At 35.0% G+C, this 22,960-nt stretch overlaps 1 protein-coding gene across 2 annotated transcripts in view; it reads right to left on the bottom strand.

Annotated features, from left to right (window-relative positions):
* The window catches only part of LOC106878543 (protein-glutamine gamma-glutamyltransferase K), a 142,577-nt gene extending 119,617 nt beyond the window's left edge, over nt 1-22,960 (bottom strand). Inside the window, exon 1 of one of the 2 annotated variants that reach the window (XM_052969397.2) lies at nt 22,674-22,960. In XM_052969397.2, coding sequence (XP_052825357.1) covers nt 22,674-22,723 — 50 coding nt within the window. In that variant the 5' untranslated portion in view covers nt 22,724-22,960. Of the gene's footprint in view, nt 1-15,763; nt 15,787-22,673 lie in introns of those variants that run through there. The other variant, XM_089356249.1, reaches the window with a different exon arrangement.

The raw sequence follows: 22,960 nt of genomic DNA, 5'->3' as shown, positions 1-22,960 counted from the left end.
TGTCTGACTTTATGTTCTGAGTTCAAATTCCACTGAGGTCGACTTTGTCTTTCATTCTTTTGGGGTTGATAAATTAAGTACCAGTTGCATAGAGTAGAAAAGAATATTTATTATTAGTTTTGAAAAGAAAACTGACAAGAGATATTTTTTTATTATCATGACTGCTCTTTAACTAATGGAAAGCAACAGAATTTAGAAATAAAACTCTTACTTTCTTTTCTCAAGACGGTAATATTCATATTTGTGAGTGGATTAAATGCAATAAGTGAATCATCCAGGAGGATGAAATTATCTTCCAACTAGCATCTGAAATAGTTTGAAATCGGTTTTATCATATCTCTCAATAATCTAAGTATGATTTCAAATTTCCAACTGGTAAGGAATATAATGATAATCTGAAATCTCTTACACTGGGATGAATTCTTTACATGGACATTCTGAAGTGATGATACTTCAAGTGATCTTCCTTGCCCAAAGAGTATTCCAGTAATTTTATGAATGCACATGAAAAATTCCAGCTGTGATTGTCTCATTATTCTAGCTTATTTTTCAAAACATATATTATCTAATGTCATTTTTACTTTTTTATAAATGGCTATTGCAATTTTGCCACTCCCTTTCAATAAGAATCATGAAATTTATCCTGCTTTGAAACTCATTGCTTTATGTAAGGTCATATTGACCTGTTGAATAGGTTTTAACAGAAAAATTATATGCTTGATCAATTTGACGAACCAGTCCACCGATACTTATCTCATTAACAGCCTACTATTTGTCTACATGTTCTATTTTTATAACTGTAACCTCAATTATTCTGTATTTGAACTTATCCATATCCATATTTTACTTATTTTGCCTCCTTTGGTAATAATTTCCTCACCAAACAGACACTCATAAAATGAACAGTAAAATAAAAAAAATTGTTACCAAATAAGGCAAAATTATTAAAATAAAGATACGGAGAAGTTCAAATACAGAATAATCGAGGTTACAGGTATAAAAATAAAACATGTTGACAAAAGTTCATTAGTTGTTTAAAAAAGAAAACTGACATACTTTTAATTATCATAATGCATTTTATGGAATTGAAGACTACAGAATTAGAAATAAAACACTTTTCTCAAGATGGCAATATATATCATCATCATCATCATCATCGTTTAACGTCCGCTTTCCATGCTAGCATGGATATATATATATATATATATATATATATATATATATATATATATATATACCTAATTCTGTCAGTTTACGTTTTTTAAATGGCTATTGCAATTTTGCCACTCCCTTTCAATAAGAATCATGAAATTTATCCTGCTTTGAAACTCATTGCTTTATGTAAGGTCATATTGACCTGTTGAATAGGTTTTAACAGAAAAATTATATGCTTGATCAATTTGACGAACCAGTCCACCGATACTTATCTCATGAACAGCCTACTATTTGTCTACATGTTCTATTTTTATAACTGTAACCTCAATTATTCTGTATTTGAACTTATCCATATCCATATTTTACTTATTTTGCCTCCTTTGGTAATAATTTCCTCACCAAACAGACACTCATAAAATGAACAGTAAAATAAAAAAAATTGTTACCAAATAAGGCAAAATTATTAAAATAAGGATACGGAGAAGTTCAAATACAGAATAATCGAGGTTACAGGTATAAAAATAAAACATGTTGACAAAAGTTCATTAGTTGTTTAAAAAAGAAAACTGACATACTTTTAATTATCATAATGCATTTTATGGAATTGAAGACTACAGAATTAGAAATAAAACACTTTTCTCAAGATGGCAATATATATCATCATCATCATCATCATCATCGTTTAACGGCCGCTTTCCATGCTAGCATGGATATATATATATATATATATATATATATATATATATATATATATATATATATATATATATATACCTAATTCTGTCAGTTTACGTTTTTTAAATGGCTATTGCAATTTTGCCACTCCCTTTCAATAAGAATCATGAAATTTATCCTGCTTTGAAACTCATTGCTTTATGTAAGGTCATATTGACCTGTTGAATAGGTTTTAACAGAAAAATTATATGCTTGATCAATTTGACGAACCAGTCCACCGATACTTATCTCATGAACAGCCTACTATTTGTCTACATGTTCTATTTTTATAACTGTAACCTCAATTATTCTGTATTTGAACTTATCCATATCCATATTTTACTTATTTTGCCTCCTTTGGTAATAATTTCCTCACCAAACAGACACTCATAAAATGAACAGTAAAATAAAAAAAATTGTTACCAAATAAGGCAAAATTATTAAAATAAGGATACGGAGAAGTTCAAATACAGAATAATCGAGGTTACAGGTATAAAAATAAAACATGTTGACAAAAGTTCATTAGTTGTTTAAAAAAGAAAACTGACATACTTTTAATTATCATAATGCATTTTATGGAATTGAAGACTACAGAATTAGAAATAAAACACTTTTCTCAAGATGGCAATATATATCATCATCATCATCATCATCGTTTAACGTCTGCTTTCCATGCTAGCATGGATATATATATATATATATATATATATATATATAGATATATATATATATATATATATATATATATATACCTAATTCTGTCAGTTTACGTTTTTTAAATGGCTATTGCAATTTTGCCACTCCCTTTCAATAAGAATCATGAAATTTATCCTGCTTTGAAACTCATTGCTCTATGTAAGGTTATATTGACCTGTTGAATAGGTTTTAACAGAAATTATATGCTTGATCAATTTGACGAACCAGTCCACCGATACTTATCTCATGAACAGCCTACTATTTGTCTACATGTTCTATTTATAAAAAAGTGATTTAAGAGGTATTTGGCAGCTATTTCTAGCTGGTCTAGTGATCACATAATGGTTCTCTATCATCTTAAAAGTAGACAATGCTGGTCAACCATTATGATGGTGCCTTAACAGGTTTACTGTATTGAATGACTGTGAGTCGAATAATAATCAAAACTTTTTAACAAAAAAGAAGTTGATGAATATGCTGAACATTAATAATTCCCACGGAAAAATATCAATGTTCATAAAATTACTAGCTATACAAACAAAAGAAAGGGAAAAAAACTAACTAATATGACTGAAAATAATTATCATTATTATTAATTAGGTGACTTATAAAATGAAATTAAAATTCCTTCTAAATGTTGGTTACATAATATAAAGATCTGACAGAATGTTAATAAACTTGAGGATGGTTGAGGACAAGCAACGAAAAAGTTACCAGACGATGAGACAAGAAAATGGCATTCAACTCTGCACATGTGGGAAAATAAAAAATAAACCCACGTGTTTAGTTCAACATAAACCCCCTATGTCAGAAAATGAATATTAAATGACAAGAATCAGGAAAGAATAAAAACCAAGGAATGAGTTCCAGCAACGTCACAATTTTAATTCATCACATAGGAATAATAGTGAAGACAAAATTAATTCAAAATTTAGTTTACCAGAATAAGGCTGTGCATACATGTAATGATCAGACGGGAAAAGAAAATCAGTGCATGGGAATAGAGATGAGCATCTGCAAAACAAAATGCAAGGTGACCACATTTCACATAATTCTAACAAAAAGAATTGTTTAAAGGTAAGGTATAAAGTCCTTGTTAGAAATAGCAGTGAAGTGTTCCTTATTTTTCTTTACCAAAAAGAATTTGTATACAAAAGGGCTAAGAAAATAATGTGAGTTGCTTATGACATTTTTCATAAGAAGGATAGATATCCTTCTTATGAAAAATGTCATAAGCAACTCACATTATTTTCTTAGCCCTTTTGTATACAAATTCTTATGAAAAATGTCATAAGCAACTCACATTATTTTCTTAGCCCTTTTGTATACAAAACCTCGTTAATCAGTGATGAAAAATAGTTTGATCTCATGTTCTCTTTTTAGAGAGAATCCGGGGGAAAAAAGTAACTGGTAAAAAAATCTCCATAGCAGAGTTTCTTTGCAGCATCAACTGGAATATTTGTTTTAGTCATCAATATTAATATTGTTGAATATACATGTAACGCCACAATTCTATGTAAGGTGGTTTCAATGTGTACATGTCATGTATTTTCAATACATGACTGAAATCTTTGGTTTCATTGTCTTGCTTTGCTTAAGAAATTGAATAAATGATATATATTTTTTGTTCACATCTATGCAATGCCATCATATATAAATTGCAAGGTCAAATTATGACCCATAGGAGCCCTTAAGCACTTAAAAGATTTTGGTACCCCCATATATAATTCAAATTATAAACAATAATAAACCATAACATAAATTTTTATTTTTCAAAATGAAGCAAAACTAACAGCAAGATAGAAAATGTTTATTTTTGTATACTTCCACTTTATTATTTATATTTGAAAAATTTTCTCTTACTTTCTTTAATTGCAAAGTCTTTGATCAAATCCTCAAAATTAATCTTACATAACACATTTGCTTCTATACTTAGAAGAGATAAGGAATCCTGAATATCATTTTAGCAAGTTTAAAATGATTTCTTTTGTGCTGCAAATTATTTACCATTTCTGTGGTGTCCCCTTGCCTTGATGCCCTAAGTAGTTGCTTATTTTACATAATGGTTAAACCAGCGATGATAAATTGTGTACTGTCAGTTAATAACTGATTTTAAATATTTTTTGTTCATTAGTTTGATTGTTTATACTAAAACAAAATTACTTTTTCCAGTGACTTTTTTCCCTAGCTAAAACTGTGATTTATCTTTCACTGGCTTTTTTACTGGACACCATTAGAGTTCCATTAGTAATTACCTTTAAAACAGGAAAGCACTTGCTTTTTTTTTTTTTTTTAACTTCGATGGGCTACAAAAGCATAGGCAAATAATTCTGGATGGCAAACATCATGGATAATGACTTTTACCCACCGACATCATAATAGGAAATAAATAAGCCAGTTAAACGGTTAAACTGATGATATAACTACATGCTGCTGTGTTTCTGCAATGTAACCATTACTTCCTTGATACAACGACTACTTAAAATCTTTTAATTACAAATCTTATACAGCTATTGACCTACTTCTAAATGTTCTAAGTCTCATGTTACACCTTATCACAACCTACAGATCTAAGACAAAAGTCTCCAACTCTGAACAGAACATCTCTTTACATTATACTCCAATGAACCATTCCTGTGCAAATCTGGATAATACTAAGCAATTCAAATATTATTCTGTGATCCCATAATAATATTTCTTGTTAACTTTATATGAAAGTAATTGTAAACAATAACTCCAAAAACTTCACTCACACAGCATTAAATTGTTTCATACTTTCATTAAGCATTTTTCTGTTTTTTGCTATTCCAAACATGTTCATTGTTTTATTTATCCAACTGTGTGATACCATGTCATATGCTTTTTTGTAATCTAGCTATGCTACATTTTATCCCATCAGTCGGCATCTACAATTTCTAATTATCATTTTGTCAGCTAATTAGTGATTTTTTGTTGCCCTACTTTATTTCTTACGTCCTTTCTGTTTTTCTGTAAGTAGATTGTTATTTTCCAAATGGTTATATAACTCTTCCACCAAGACGTTTCCCCATTAGTGGTAAACAGGTTATAGGTCGAAAATTTGATGCTAAGTTCCTTGAGGCATAGCAGCGTTCGTCCACTTGTCATCGAGGAAGGGATGTAACCTTGCTGCAGGCAGTCATCCAGTTGCACAGCAATTCTTTCATGCAACCGTGTAACGTTCTTTAGCCAATAGCCTTGTACTCCATCCAGGCCTGGTTCTTTTCGATTTGCTGTTTTTTTTCTTCTGTCTCACTGTATATAGATTAATTCTGATGTCCTTTTATTTTGGTACAGTTGCAAGTTGTCTTTCCACCTTTGTTAGCCGCTCTGCACTTTCTTTATGCCTTGCCTGTTCCACAGCCTTCCTCAAAATTCTTTACTTTCTTCCACATCTGGAATCAGTTCCTGGTGTTGGCCTCCCTCTATTTGCTCAAATAGACACCTTCTATTTGATTGGAACAGTCAATTCTGTTCAAAACTTTTGTATCTTGCATCACATTTTTTCAATTTGGCCTTTAATGTCAATTTGTGTCAATTCTTCATGTACTGTTTGATTTCCTCTTTCTTCTAACCTGAACAGTCCATTCAATTTTCTGATTCCTATCTTATTCTTGAACTCTCCTTACATTATGCTATCTAATTGTCCCACTTCATTCCATGCCTTTTCCAGCTTTATTCAAATTCTCCTCCTTCAGTTTGGTTCTTTCCTTTCATTTGCTTTTATATCTTCAGTTTTTTGCTTGTAGCCTACTATGTTAGCTACGACATTAGCAGCAGCTATGATTAGCTGGTTTGTTTCACTGATGTTTTCTGTTTTAATCAAGCTTAAAATGTCATTTACTTTGCCTGTGATTTTCCTCACTTGTTTTCTGTTCATATATTTTACATTTGGTGGTACTTCATTGTTCCCATTAGACATTTTACCTTGCAACATTTCTAAAATCTCCTCTTCATCATTCAAGACTTGTGCAGTACTTACTGTCACTTGTCCATCTAGAACACCATTATTTACTTTATTAGTATTCTCTGGTACTCTGTAGTTTCCATCTGTGTCATGTTCTTCATCTTTTACTCCTTTGTTACCACTTTCCACTACTGCTGTTTCACTCTCCTTTCGCTCTTTTATTTTTGTTTTTTGTTTTTTTGCCTCAACTTCTTCTACCCTCAAATAGAGGGGGAAGTGAGCAATCACCAAGTTCAAAACTTTGTGGTTATCTGACAAAGTGAAAAATATGTGCTCCATCAATTGTATTTACAAATAAGAACAGTGAGAATAAAGATTACAGGAATTCCACCTGAGATAAATTTATGGTGGATTTTAGTGTGTATCATTTTGGAAAGGAGTAACAGCCTCCTGAAGATGAAGTGGACCCATCGTGAAAATCGGTCTGGGATCAGGATGTAGGTGCTACTCCACATTAAACCAGACATGATCCTCAAGATTCCTGGCCTTATTTGCCCACCGGGAGGGGAAGAGCTGCATGTTACAGCTATGGTTAAGAGTAGAAATCTACAGTGCCACTTGTGTGAGGATACTGCCCCAACAGAACACAGGGAACCATGGAACTATCTTACTGTCAAATACAGGTGCCCCAAAACCATGCCAGCTAAACCAGCAATAAGCAACAACAAAAGTGGCACCAACCTAGGCAACAACAGGAAAATCAAATCCAACAAATGCTGACAGAGAACCAACAACAGTAACACCAACAATACCAACAGCAGATGCACCACCACCATCTTTAATAGCAGAAAGAATAATAATAACGGACACATACAATGCCCAGCAGCTCTTCCGACGAAGCTCTCCTTCTTCCTTCCTCTCTTCTAAACTCAAATACATACACAGACTCGCAACCCGATTCCACAGATACTGATACTCCTGTGTCATGCAGTGAAAATGAGGGAGACCCTCCAAAACAAAAACAAGATACAATAAAACATGTCCCATACCAACACACACACTAAAAAAAAACAAAAAAACATACCTACAGCATCACCCACCCCTCCAGCACCACAGTTGGCATCAGATCACAACCAACTCCACCAACACTATCAGAACCAGCTCCACCAACACTACCACGACTGCAACAACCCATGAAGAAACATCACCCCAACAGCAATAACCAGTCATGCAAATGCAAAACTTCGTGCTAGTGAGGAGGTCCAACAAAGAAGCAATGGCCCTCATAGCACGACGAAAGAACATCGAGAGAGAGGGTGTGATCTTCAGCATCAGCACTGTTCAAGTGCATATGTCTCTGGAAACATATTAAAACACTAGATAGAGCTTCCCTCACGACTTGGGAATCTCTAATATAAAATCCACGAGTGAGCTTTTAAGGGTGTTTCCAAAAGAGCCCCAACAAATGAACGTTGAACTACATTACTTCTACTGGCACCTGCTGGGTAAGCAGACCCCTTTGTTTCTTCTCCAAACTTTTTCTGGTCATCATGGCAAGTTTAAGAGTGAGTTGTATAAATGTATGTGGCCTGGGCAACGACCTCAAGTCACCAGCTATGGATGTGACGTCCTCAACGAAACCACACGATCTAGCTCCTATTTTCGACGATTTTGAGATCTACATGTCTCTTAGTCGGCCTGAGATGGGAGACGGGGTGGCAGTGCTGGTTAGAAAAGGCCTAGATCATGAGGTACGGACGATATTCCTGGACCCGGACAATATTCCTGCACCCGGTCCTTGGTGTGAGCAATAGCGAAGCTGGTGCTTTTAGACTAGTCGCTGTATATGCATCTACTAGGGCGGGGAAACCAGATTTCTTCAGAAGTTTGGAGGTTTTCTTTGGGATATCTCGCTCATTAGTGCTAGTGGACAATTGGAGCACCATCTTGGACGCATGTCTGGATAGGATGGGATTAACCGATAAGAGGTGGGGGTGGAGAGTAAAAGCTTCGCGATCCAGGTCAGTTGATTCCACCTGGCTGACAAGTACCGACTGGATATCCTGAATGCACCAATGTCGACATGAACAAACAGCATCAAGTCTTCCAGATCAAATCTAGTTAGACTAATTTTAGGCCTGTAAATAGAAGTAGCCTAGCTTGTACATAGTTCAAAGTCGTTAGCTACACAGACCTTAATTTTGTGTTCTGTATGTCAACCTAGATAGGATCCATAAGTAGGACCCCGGATACTGAAAGTTGACTGCGTCTTTCCTTGTACGTCAAGCTTTCAGAGACCGGTCTAGCAAGTCGTCAGGGGTAATTGTCAACAACTGAGGGTGGATAGCCCTGAAAAGAACTATTAGAGTAGAGGCGTTAGAGTTCACTAAAGAAATAGCAATAGAGAATAGCGGGTGAACTAGTTAGAAAGCTAGAAAAGACACTTACAAGTGGCATAGCGACCAACGTGCTGACGGTGAGATTGGCTCTTGATCAATTCTTCAATACCCAGCTCGAAAGTTGCATTGTCAGAAATAGGGCACATACGCTCAGGCATGAGAGAATGAAAGCCATTCGATGGGCCTGGGTCACAATTTGCTCATTGACAGGCCGGGCCGGGCAAATGTCACTCAAATCCAAGAAGATGTGTGCGGAATTTCAACAGCACTTCGTGAAATTGTAAGGAGTGCGCAGTGGCTCAGAGGCAAGGGTGGATTCCACCTACCACCTCGATAGCATACCACGCCTTTCAGTCAGGAATGCAGGGTTCTGCAAAATGCAGGTAAACAGTCGAAGACAAACAGGACGCGATGACTAACTGCACAAGGGAGAAGTCTCGGGAGATTGATGGTCTACCCATTGAGCTTCATCTTCATATGACAGACTTGTTTGGGGACTTCAACTGGCAACAAAACGGGAGAACTCCCAGTGTTGTGACCCGTGACCTCACTGTGATAGTGTCATACATCTCGGAAACAGAGGTGGTTGGCACTACCTTAAGGGAGTACGAAGCAGTGACAGGAGCAATGATTAACCAGGAGAAGTCGGTGGGCTTGCAGCTCGACACCTGGAAAGGCAGGCTCATGTCATCCAACAGCGTCATAGGACTAGGGCGAAGGGCCGTTATTATTATCATTATTATTATCCTTATTATTATTATTATTATTATTATTATTATTATTATTATTATTATTATTATAATTATTATTATTATTATTCAGTAGTCTTATTTTTATCACGTGCTTTCACCAAGTGCAGCTCTGTGTGCTTTCGGTGTGCTGTGGTTTGTTGTGATGCTCTTATTTTCACTGTATCGAAGTATTTTACGTAAGATGTGTGCAGTGCCTAGGAGTGCTATTTTCTGTATATTAGTCCTGGTGTTCTTGTTATGTATCTGTCTGAATGTTTTACTCTTTGCTCTCTTTTACTCTTTTACTTGTTTCAGTCATTTGACTGTGGTCATGAACAAGAACCGCCTTTAGTCGAGCAAATCAACCCCAGGAATTATTCTTTGTACGCCTAGTACTTATTCTATCGGTCTCTTTGGCCGAACCTCTAATTTACAGGGACGTAAACACACCAGCATTGGTTGTCAAGCGATGTTTGGGGGACAAACACAGACACACAAACATATACACACACACATACATACATACGCACACACACATATACATATATATATATATATATATATATATATATATATATATATATATATATATATGTCAGTAAATAGTGGGGTTGTGTTAACCGCATGTGGAGAAATAATAGGAACGGGCATATAGATGATGTTGGTAGAAGTGCAGGTGAAGGAGTCGGTGATGCGAAAGGGTCGGTGATGGGTGGTGGTGAGGGGGGGGTGGAGAGGTAAGGGCAAGTGCGGGAGCGTGGGCGGGAGCAAGGGAACGAGCCAGGTTGGGAGGTTGGGTTGGGGAAGAAGCTGTGGACCAAGAGGTCTCGTAGGTTATGGGCTCGTTTGAAGGAGGGGAGGGGTCGATTAGGGAAGTTGTAGAAGGTGGAGGGGTCGGACTGGAAGTGCCAGAAAGCTCGGAGAATAGTGCGTTGGAGGGGTAGGGTGGTGGGATGGTAGGTAAGGGGAAAAGGGAGGTGGGAAACGGCAGGGCGGGTTCGGGGAGAGAGAACAGATGTGTGTGTTGTGTCTGTGTGGTATTGGCTGTTTATATGTGTATGTGTGAGTGAACTTTGTGTCTCTTAGTGTTGTTGGAAGAATTTAGCAGCATGGTAACAGGAGTGGTGGTCCTTTGTGTAGTTGTGTGTCTTTTCACATGAGCGTAGAGGAATGGTCAGTAGAAAGGTGTTAGACTGGCAGTTTGAAGTATGTGTGTATGATGTGTATGTGTGTGCGTGTATGTATATGTTGTGTGTGTTTTGTGTGTAGTCTGTGCATGCGTCTATGTATGAGTGTGTGTGTGTGTGTACGTTTTTGTTTGTGCGTATGTGTGTGTCTGTGTGCGTGTGTGTACGTATGTGTGTGTGTGCGTATGTGCTGTGTAGGTGCATGTATGTGCGAGTTGTGTATGCGTGTGTGTGGGTGGTATATGTGCATTCATGTGTGTAGGCATGTGCGTGTGTATGTATGCGTGTGTGTGCGTGTGTGTGTATGAGCGTGTGTGTATGTGTGTGCATGTATGTGTGTTGTGTGTGGGAGGTATAAGTGCGTTCATGTGTGCGCGCGTGCGTGTATTTGTGCGTGTGTGTATATGTATGTGTATGTATGTATGTGTGCGTGTATAAGATCGATAAAAAAAAGGGGGAAAAGGGGGAAGGATACAAGATGTAAAATAAGAAAATGAATAAAAATTACAAAAAATAACAGATACAAGATAAAAAAAATAAAAAATTAAGTAATTAAAATTAAAGGGACAAAATAGAAATTAATACAATTATAAGAAAATTAATGCAATTAAAAAGTTTAAAATTTCGACGGAAAAAGACGATAAAAAATGTCGAAAAAGGGGCAACAGTGTAAAAAAGTAAGTGGATATAAGAGAGAATAAAATAAGATAAAATAAAATAAAATAGAAAGTTGCTATTTTTTAAGAAGAGTGTACGAGGAGGGGGTTGTGTTGAGTCTGAAAGGAATCTGTGCTTGTAGATTGAAAATGTAACGCTGCTCTCGGCGGAGTCGCAAGTGTGTGGTTCCGTGGTGCAGAGCGAGGCCAAAAACGGGAGATATTAGAGGTGGAGTGGTTGGCCAAGCGGAATGACGGGCGACGCAGGGTGGTGTTCGTGCATAGCCGAACATCTCGTAGATGTTCGGTGAACCGGTCGGTGTACGTATGCCTATGTATGTGTAATTGTGTGCGTAGAGTTTATTGCAGAGATTACATCTGATGCAATAGCTAAGGCTTGAAAAGGTGCAGGAGTTTCTAATGTGGAGAGAGTGCTGGTTGGATCCAGTGTGGGAGGTAGTGTTAGTGATGAAAGGGCGGGTGTAGCAGCGGGATGTAGAGCAAGGGAAGGGTCCAGTGGGGCTGTGGGGGAGAGGAGAATGTGGTATAGCCTAGTAGATCATATAGGTTACGGGCGTGTTTAAAGGAGGACGAGGGTGGGTCGAGGAAAATGGAGTGGGTGGTGAGATCTAGTTGGAGACGACGGAAGGCCGGTAGGATCCTCCAGCGAAGGGATAGGGTGGAGGGTGAAAAAGGAGGGGAAAGGGGTGCGGTTAGGGGATTGGTGTGGTGAAGGAGAGAGGGTGGTGGTGCGATTGATTAGACGAGTGCAGGCAAGGGCGGTTTGGACAAGGGTTAAGGGATATCCTGGATACATGAACAGGCAGGAAAGGTACTGGGGCTGGGTCTCGAAATCCTGGTCCCAGCTGCACAAGCGTCGGAGGCGGAGGAACTGGGAGTAGGTGATGGCCCGTTTGGTGTGGGAGGGATGGGAGGAGGAAAAGTTGAGGTAGAGGTGGGAATCTGTGGGTTTGAAGAAGGCTGAGGTGGTGAGAGAGTGGGAGGGAAGGTTAGTGGTATGAGAGATATCTAAGAAGTTAACCGAGGTGTTAGAGATGATAGAGGTAAATTGGAGAGACGTGTGAAAGTTAGAGAGGAAAGAGATGAAGTTGTTCGAGGGAGAGGGAGGTGGCGCCTATACAGTCGTCTATGTAGCAGTGATATAGCTCTGGAATTGGTCCAGAGAATTGGGAGAATACTTGGGCCTCAATGTGACCAGCAAATAGGTTGGCGAAATTGGGGCCCATTCTCGTTCCCATAGCGACCCCAGACAAAAGTTGGTAGAGCTCCCCGGCGAACGTAAAGCAGTTGAGGGTGAGGACGAGCTCTGCCAGACGGAGAAGGGTGGAGGTGCTGGGTGGGGAGTCAAGGTGACGGTCGAGGAAGTATTGGATGGCTAAGAGACCATCATTGTGGGGAATCACCGTGTATAGGGATTTGATGTCCAAGGCGAAGAGGACGTGTAAGGGGCCGGGAGGGAAGGAGAAGGAATTAAAAAGGGAGTGATTGGTGTCATGTATAAGGGATGGGAGGGCAGCAACAAAAGGGTACAAGATGCGGTCAAGATATTTTGGGGGCAATTTCAGGCGGAAACAATGGGGCGGCCAGGGTTGTCGGATTTATGTATTTTGGGAAGGAAATAGATGGTGGAGGTACAGGGTGTCCGGACGATGAGGTTGGTGCCGATGGGGGATGCACAAGAGGAGACGCAGTCATGGATGGTGGAGGACACGCGCTATTGGTAGGAGGAGGTGAGGTTGGAGGGGAGGAGGCGATAGAAGAGAAGATTTCAAAGCTGGCTGAGCGCTTCCTCTCTGTATACGTCCGCGCGCCATATATATATATATATATATATATATATATATATATATATATATATATATTTACAAAGTATGGGGGTTTAGCTCGAATATATATATGTGTGTATATTTATATATATAGGCGTAGGAGTGGCTGTGTGGTAATTAACTTGCTTACGAACCACATGGTTCCGGTTTCAGTTCCACTGCGTGGCACCTTGGGCAAAGCCTTGTGAGTGGATTTGGTAGACGGAAACTGAAAGAAGCCCGTCGAATATATGTATATGTATATGTATGTGTGTTTATGTGTTTGTTTGCCTGTGTTTGTCCCCGCAACATCGCTTGACAACCAATGCTCATGTGTTTACGTCCCCGTAACTTAGCGGTTTGGCAAAAGGACCGATAGAATAAGTACTAGGCTTACAAAGAATAAGTCCTGGGGTCGATTTGCTCGACTAAAGGTGGTGCTCCAGCATGGCGACAGTCAAATGACTGAAACAATTAAAAGAGTAAAAGAGTATATATTTATATATATACGTATATTTATATATATATATACATATATATACATATACATATATATATATATATATATCGTAACATATATTTGCCAACTAAGTGTGGCATCCTATACGGGACAATACTACTGTTGTTTATAGCACTAGGAAGACATCTCCTCCAGCTGGTTAATGACACAGTCTGTGTCCGATTAGTATTTGCGAGGGGAGGTCATCACTCACATCTCTAGCCTCACGCCATACACACGGACTCGAGTTTCTGGGTGATTACCCGTCCTCAGCTTGTTATATATATATATATATATATATATATATATATATATATATATATATATACATATTCATATATATATATATATATATATATATACCAAGTTCTCAAAGTGGATATATGCGACGCAGCAACTATTTTCTGCAGACATATTTCCGGAATTAGCGCGCCAAAACGAAGACATTTGATTTTTACCATTAAGTTGTAATTAGCAGAACCATATACATGTTTGCCTCTAGGGGTGAACAACTTGTATAGGATTCTGAGAATTATGATTTCCTTACAATTCGTGCTGAAGAGAAACAGATATTCGGTAAGAATGTTAATTTCGAAACCTGTCCACGAATAATAATGTTTTATTTATGTAATTTTCACTGTCTTGCCCGCATACGGTTTGGTATTTCGCTGAATTTCTTTTGAGAACCTTTAAGTCTTAGTAAACACAACATTTGATCTTCTTCTAGCACATTAAACGTCCACTTTAGTGGTCATCGTTATATATAAACACACACACACGCACACACACACACACACACACACACACACACACACACACACACACACACATATATAGATATAATAATAATAATATTAGGGACAAAATCCAAAATTACAGGTAAAAACTCAATTAAAATCAATTTATAAAATATTAAAATTAAATTGAGCTTTATAGATTAAAATATATATAAAATATATAGTTTTAGGGAAAATAACCAAGTTTCAAGAACTCATCGATGAAAATCCACTATCACATATAGAAAAATTAATAATTAAAAGCACAATAAATGAGTATAATATAAAACAAAGTAAATATCATAAGATAAAGATAATAAAATGACTACACGTGTTTCATAACTAATTTTCAAATAGAAAGGAAATTTAAATTGATTAAAATCAATTAAAATTATCGAAAATAAATTCTATTCAAAAATACAGTTAATCGTCAGGTCGTAAATAGAACAATAATTATAATAAATAAATATATATATCAACCAACAATAAGTACCAAATGAATTTATACAAAATACTTATTTTATAAAGATAGAAAAATTATTAAAAATATCAAAATATCAAAATAATAAACATTCCATAATCATCCCTTCATCCATTATAATATATGCTAACATGTATATTATATACAAAAAACAGCTTACATAAATTATTATCGTTTTAAATACAAATTGAACGAAGTTTAAGGTTAAAATAATAATAAAGATAAAATTAGTACATATTTAACTGGTGTAATAGTTAAAGCTATACTATTTAAAACTAAATACGTTTATTTAATTATCATTAAAAATCAATTGAATAATAGAAAAATACAAGAATACTTATTTCTACAAACGTAGAAATAAAAATTAAAAAAAATATGAATGAAAAAATTATGAATGAAAAAATTAAGAATGAAAAAAATTATTAAGAATAAAAGATTAAACTTTATATATACTAAGTTTTAATAAAAAAAAACCCTTTAACGATATTATAAACAATAAAGACTAATTATTAATCAAAAATAATCGAAAATATATCAACACTATTCAAATCGAAGTTCTTATATTATGTTGAAATGATACTCTAACTTCTAAATAATTTAGTGTTAAATAAGTTATCTATTTAAAATAATCTTTAAAAAACCAAATGAATAATATAAAAAACAAGAATACATATTATTTTCAAATAGGAGAAAATCTTTAGCAAAGTAAAAACAGTACTTATCCATATTTTTCCGTAATTCAAACTGAAGCTAAGACGTTAACTAATAGCTATAGCGTTTTAAGCAAGAGGTCACGCGAAAATACTACGTTAAAATAGAGAATAGAATATATATATATATATATATATATATATATATATATATATATGAATATATGGTACAGGACGTCACCAACAGTAAACATGAAATACGAAAACAAATGAGTTAAATACGCAAATAACGAGAGAAAAAAGGACAAGTAATACAAAGAATGATCTTTCATCGGTTGTCGTCTGTCTATCTATTCTTCATTTCGAACAATCACCAACAATATGAGTCTTCGAGGACAGTTGCTCTCATAAATACCAAAATAGTATTTTGGATTTATGGACGGTCAAAGTTAGGAACTAAAACAGGACAGTGGCGACATACAGGGAAACCGAACGAAAACAAACATGGAGGGTCGTTAGACCTGAACGAGGGGAAAATAATGAACGCTGAGAGAAAATATTTCTCTACGCGTTCACTATTTTCCCCCGGATAGCACGGGGTCCAAATCTTGGGTGTGCCTTAAAGGCGATGCCAACATCATTTGGGCAATGCTGATGGAATATTTTCCACATCATGCAGATGAAGTAGCGCTCAAGGCAGCGTTGGGGGGAATACAGCTTTAGCATTTCTAGTCGACCCCAATAGTGAAGGCCTATCATGCTATCTATCTTTTTTGTTATTTGCCTTTGAGGTGCTTCAATTTTCATGATACTTTGTTTCGTGTGGGGAGACCAGTGGACAACAGTATTCAAGGTGAGGGTTGGACAAAAGTAGAGAAGAGAAGGATAATTGTGTATATATATATATATATATATAAAAATATGTAAATAATATTTATATATGTTTATATATATTTATACATGTTTATTTATCTTTAATATATACATATATATATATATATATATATATATATATATATATATATATGGTGGTTGTCTACTCCTTATGCAGAGTTTGACCATCTCCTGTACCTGCACCTTAGCACCATCATGGCATCATCTGATGTGGCTTTTTAAACCAGACAATGTTTTGAAAAGACACCCACATAGATTGCACCTCCGATTTGGACCACCAAAAGCTGCAGATAAGTTGGGTTCAGGTACCGAATGGAGGAGTGAAAATAAAGAGATAAAAATTCGAGGTAAGTGCTTCCAAAAGGAACTGTTCGAATTGATTAAGAATTTGATGTTTATACGAAATGTCGAATGAGAGTTCAAAATTTAAAAATTCAGAGGTAAATATATAGATAACAGAAATATATACAGATTCGGGTGAATTCGGGTAAAGGATATCATCTACGGCCGTTTCAGGGGTACAATAAATGTATAAATGGCGTTTTAAGTATTCCAAATGCAGAAACATAATGCCCTCTCATCAGGATGGTTGCCTTCGTGATGAAATCCTACTTGGTAATAATTTTGGGGTCATTTTTGTGGGTTATATATATATATATATATAAAGAATATACATGTAAGTATAAGCAAGAAGAAATTTGATATGTGGAGTGATATAGCGAATATATGAAAACCTTATTAAAAATTAAAAGTTAGAAATTACATTGACAGCAGTGAGAAACCTTAATGAAGAATTTTAAAGTCAGAAAAGTATATTTGTCTTAAGAGTTCTAAAAAAGTATATAGCGGGTTATAATAACAGATAAGAGGTATTTCTACAGCTGTTTCCGAAGTCCATTTGTCCTGGTAGGGTGTGAGTTTTATAATTCACCTTTAGACAATGTTCCATTCATCAGGAACATAAGAGCAAGGTTCGAAAGAAGATATAGAGTAAGGAAATTTCATTTAAGGTTACCTTATGCTAGTCACCGGTTATGGGGGGGGGGGACTATTTTTATATCACCGGTTATTGACTATTTTTATATCGACTTGGTTAGGCATGATGGGAAAGCAGATATTTAAAGAAATTATAAATATGTTATTATTATATATTATGAAGTATTCTGGGTAATAATAAATAATAAAGAGAAATTAGAATGCATGCACACATTACAATCTTATATCAAATTTGAACTTACTAGATAGTACACAACAATATATTCCAAAAATTCCCCATTGCAATCTAAAGGATCATAAACCTGATTTTCAATCAAAACCATCCATCTGACTCATATGGCCAACAGAATCGGATTGGGGAAATTTAGTAAATGTATAATAAATAGAATTATACATCATGTCAAAAGCAAAGTTGATCCCTTATGGAATTCGACGGGAAATGTAATCCCATTGTGGATAAATAACACAGTCGTTTCATACAGTTTGATATCTCTAACTATTATGCATCCATTTCACTTATCCTGTTAAATAAGGCGCTAATATTCGCCCGCAACTTCGTTAATATCTCTAGATCAGATATAGATATAATATTACCCGCAAAAAAGACCTTGATTAATTTTAATGGACATAATTGGACTAGATCTGATTCAATGGATTGCTTTGGCATAACTATGGGATCATCAAATTCAGCTCAGGTGGTTTGTATTTCTTGTCTCAAATTGAAAATAGTTAGGAATGACGCTCTCCTTGCTACTAACGGATTATTTAAACCGGGGATAGAAAGGATTAAGAAACCCTTAAGATTCCTCTTAGAGATACGAATACTAAAGTCGTAAACTTCCTAGACGATACATTAAATCTTAATACTAAACTTTATTACCCATACCGTAAGCCCAATCGAATAATACAATATGTTAACGTTTCCTCAAATCATTCTAAATCTACCATTAGCAGCTTAGTCACGGCTATATAGATAAAGATTTCGAATCTTTCGGCTATTGAGGAAATATTTAATGCGCACACACCTATCTATAATCTAGCTTGAAAATTAAGCGATTTTAGCTTAATAATTATTATATACTCGAAACTAAACTTAAAACTATCTAACAACTCAAATTCTAACTTTGAATCAACTAAAATGGATGCCTCACTGGAAAATATAAGTAAAATTAAGCCTTTAAGTAATTATATTAAATCTAATAAAACAGGACCTAACAATAAACGCAAATCCTTTACTCAAGAACAACTTAATACGTCTAAACAATCTAAACCTAGAAAGCGTGAAGTAATTTAGTTTGCCCCACTCTTCTCCCTTGATGTTAAAAACCTACCTAAGCTGTTCTTCAAAATCCTAAGATATAATTTTCCAAAACATCACAAATATTAACCAATATGTAACAAACCTTCTATAAAATTGTCTTACTCCACAGTGCCAAATTTGGGATCAATTAATGCATCCATAAATAATAGTAAAATCCAATTTCAAATAATTAAAACTTCAAAGACTGATAAGAAGCCCAATATAAATGGGAATAACAATAATATAAATATACTCGGAACACCAAACACATGTAATTCAATCTCAAATAAAAAATGTTTCTCATATTTCGATAGCTTTGAATCAAATAAATCCATCCCCATAAAATAAGGATAATAGCAACCATGGAACAGGAATATATGTAATTGTAGAGATGTCGAGTCATGTCCGCTTGCAGGATTTTGCCTCCGCAAAAATGTGGTATATAAATGCACCGTAATATCAGATACATACCATGCTAGAACTTATAAAAGTAGCACTATATACTTCAGAAAAAGATATAGAACTCACTAAAATTCTTTTACCAATATTAAATATAAAAATTCAATAATTCTCGCTTCCTATATGTAATATTAATTTCAAAATATCGTGATCTATAATAGCGAATGCACTCCTCTATAATGCTAATATGTATAAATGTAATTTGTGCGTGAAGGCGCATGGCTCAGTGGTTAGAGCGTCGATCTTACGATCGTGAGATTGTGAGTTCGAATCCTGGACCGGGTTGCATGTTGTGTTCTTGAACAAGACACTTTATTTCGCGTTGCTCCAGTTCACTCAGCTGTAGAAATGAGTTGCGACGTCACGGGTACCAAGCTGTATCGGCCTTTGCCTTTCCTTTGGATGACACTGGTGGCGTGAAGAGGGGAGGCCGGTATGCATGGGCCACTGCTGGTCTTCCATAAATAACCTTGCCCGGACTTGTGCCTGGGAGGGTAACTTTCTAGGGGCATGATCAGTCATGATCGAAGGGGTCTCAGCAATTTGTGCATTAAGGAATCTTACATTATTCTTAGATCGTATAATTCGGGTATATTAAATAAATTTTCCGATACGATTCATTCAACCTTCATGAAGGTCGGAATGATAAATAGCGACTCTTGCATTCCAATTTCTCTTCTATCATTCCTTATTACCCAGAATACTTCATAATATAAAATAATAACATATTTATAACTTCTTTAAATTGCTGCTTTCTCATCATGCCCAACCAAGTCGATATAAAAATAGTCATAACGAGTGACCAGCATAATGTAACCTTAAATGAAATTTCCTTACTCTAAACCTTCTTTTGAACCATGCTCTTTTTTTCCTAATGAAGGGGACATTGTCTATAGGTGAATTATAAAATTCACTTCCTACCAGGAGAAATGGACTCCGGAAACGGCCGTAGAAAAACCTCTTACCTGTTATTATAACCCGCAATATACTTTTTTAGAACTCTTAAGACAGATATATTTCTCCGGACTTTAAAATTCCTCATTAAGGTTTCTCACTGCCGTCAATGTAATTTCTAACTTTTAATTTTTAATTCTAAATTTTAAACTTTTAATTTTGAATAAGGTTTATTCGCTATATCACTCTACATATCAAATTTCCTCTTGCTTATACTTTCATGTATATTCTTATTTTATATATTTTTTATTTCTATTATATTATTAAATAATACTTTTAATATGTTCTGAATGTCTTAATGTATTTGTTGTATTAATGTATGTCATAAATACAAGATAATTATCTAATTTTTGAAACTTCTTTAAATTATATTATATACTATCTAGCGTTGGGTTCAGCCTGAGCACTTCGAGACTTCGAGGCAGTTCTATGATTTTTCGAAAGAAAAAGCAATATAATTATATATATATTATAGTACATGTACACATATATATATATATATATATATATATATACATACACATGCATTCATATATATATATATATATATATATATATATATATATATATATATATATATATATATATATATATATATATATGCATACATTCATACATAGATGTGTATATATATATATATATATATATATATATATATATATATATATATATATATATATAAAATATATAGTTTTAGGGAAAATAACCAATTTTCAAGAACTCATCGATGAAAATCCACTATCACATATAGAAAAATTAATAATTAAAAGCACAATAGATTTTTTCCATTCATAATTTTTTAATTCATATTTTTTATTATTACGTTTGTGGAAATAAATAATCTTGTATTTTTCTATTATTCAATTGATCTTTCAAATTTATCAGAATATTGGACTGAAGATGCGGAATAGAGTAATTTCATTCTCTTAACCGCAAAACGTCGTATCCAATTAACTAAAGGCAGGTTTGTTTTTGCTTTTCCCTCCGGTTTTTTGTTCTATGTGTGCCATAAATATCGCCATCCGTTTAGAGAAAAATTTGTAGTTTAGAATCAGTAGTTCTTTGACTGCTATTTCTAGATTTTCAGTATGTTGGAGAAGCAACTCAATGCTAATCCCTGTATATGTATACATATATATGTATATATATATATATGTATATGGATATCTATATATATGGATATCTATCTATCTATCTATATATATATATATGTGTGTGTGTGTGTGTGTGTGTATGTATATATATGTATATATATATATATATATATATATATATATATATATATATGGCTGTGCGGTGAGTTGCTTGCTTACCACATGGTACCGGGTTCAGTCCCACTGTGTGGCACCTTGGGCAAGTGTCTTATACGCGCGCGCGTGCGTGTGTTCGCTTGACAACCGATGCCGGTGTGTCTACGTCCTCGTAAACTAACGGTTCGGCAAAAGAGTCCGAAAGAATAAGTAGTAGGCTTACAAAGAATAAGTCCTGGGGTCGATTTGCTCGACTAAAGGCGGTGCCTCAGCATGGCCGCAATCAAACGACTGAAAGAAGTAAAAGAGTATATATGCATTTAAATATATACTCTTATAAATAAATATATATATTATATTTATATACATATATGCATGTAAATAAATATATACATATATATACATGCATATGTACATATGTAAATATATACGCATTTATATACATGCCTATTTATATATGGATATTTGGATCTTGATATAAATAATGTGCATATATTTCGTGTTGATATCTATTTATCATCATAGGTATTTGATACACACACATACTCACACACCTTGTGAATATGTATGTATTTATGAATCTTGGATCATTCATTACTCGATCTTGACTTTATAACGACCAGTTCCTTGTAATTCTAGCACGCCACCTTTTTTCAGATTTCTACCCTTTCGCATGCGTATGTCTTCAAAAATATGGTTTTAAAATATGCACTTTTCAGAAAATTATGAGGAAACAACGACGGAGATGGGGGGCACTAAGCTGTACTTATGCTAAAGAAGATCAAAACCGTAATGTTGTTTTGAAGAAACACTTCCGACGAAATTACGGTTATTTCTAACACTATTTCTTGCTCATACACACACACATACATACACACACACACACACACACACACACACACACACACACACACACACAGACGCGCGCGCGAGCAGACACACAAAACACATAAACATACAGATTCACACGTACACATACACACACACGCCTGTCTGAGTGTGTATGCGTAACGTGGCGTTTGAGAGGGAGTGAATACAAATTGTGATAGTTGCCCAGATTAGTAAATAAATAAAATATACATATTAAGTAATAGAAACTAAGTATTGAACATTAAACCAACTTACTGTCTGCGAGAGTATCTTGCTCTTTTAGGGCGAGGAGATTCTGAACTCATCTCTGTCTCTTCTTTGCTTCACGAAAAATAGATACACACAAAGCGATTAGTGTTTATTTATGGACAATGATGACAATTGTTATTGTTGTTGATACGGTACGTAATGTTGCTGGTGGTAGTTTTTAATGAATGTTAGTTTAGAAAACTATTGCGTTTTCGTTTTCTAAGTTGAAATACTTCGCTTTCCTCTCTTAGAAACTGAGAGCGTTCAGTTCACGCAGAAGCCTAGTTGAAAAT

This window comes from Octopus bimaculoides, chromosome 1, assembly GCF_046866305.1.
Source record: "Octopus bimaculoides isolate indiv1 chromosome 1, ASM4686630v1, whole genome shotgun sequence".
NCBI classification, from domain to species: Eukaryota; Metazoa; Mollusca; class Cephalopoda; order Octopoda; family Octopodidae; genus Octopus; species Octopus bimaculoides.
The sequence above is the reverse complement of the archived record's forward strand: the minus strand, read 5'-3'. Positions and strand labels throughout refer to the sequence as shown.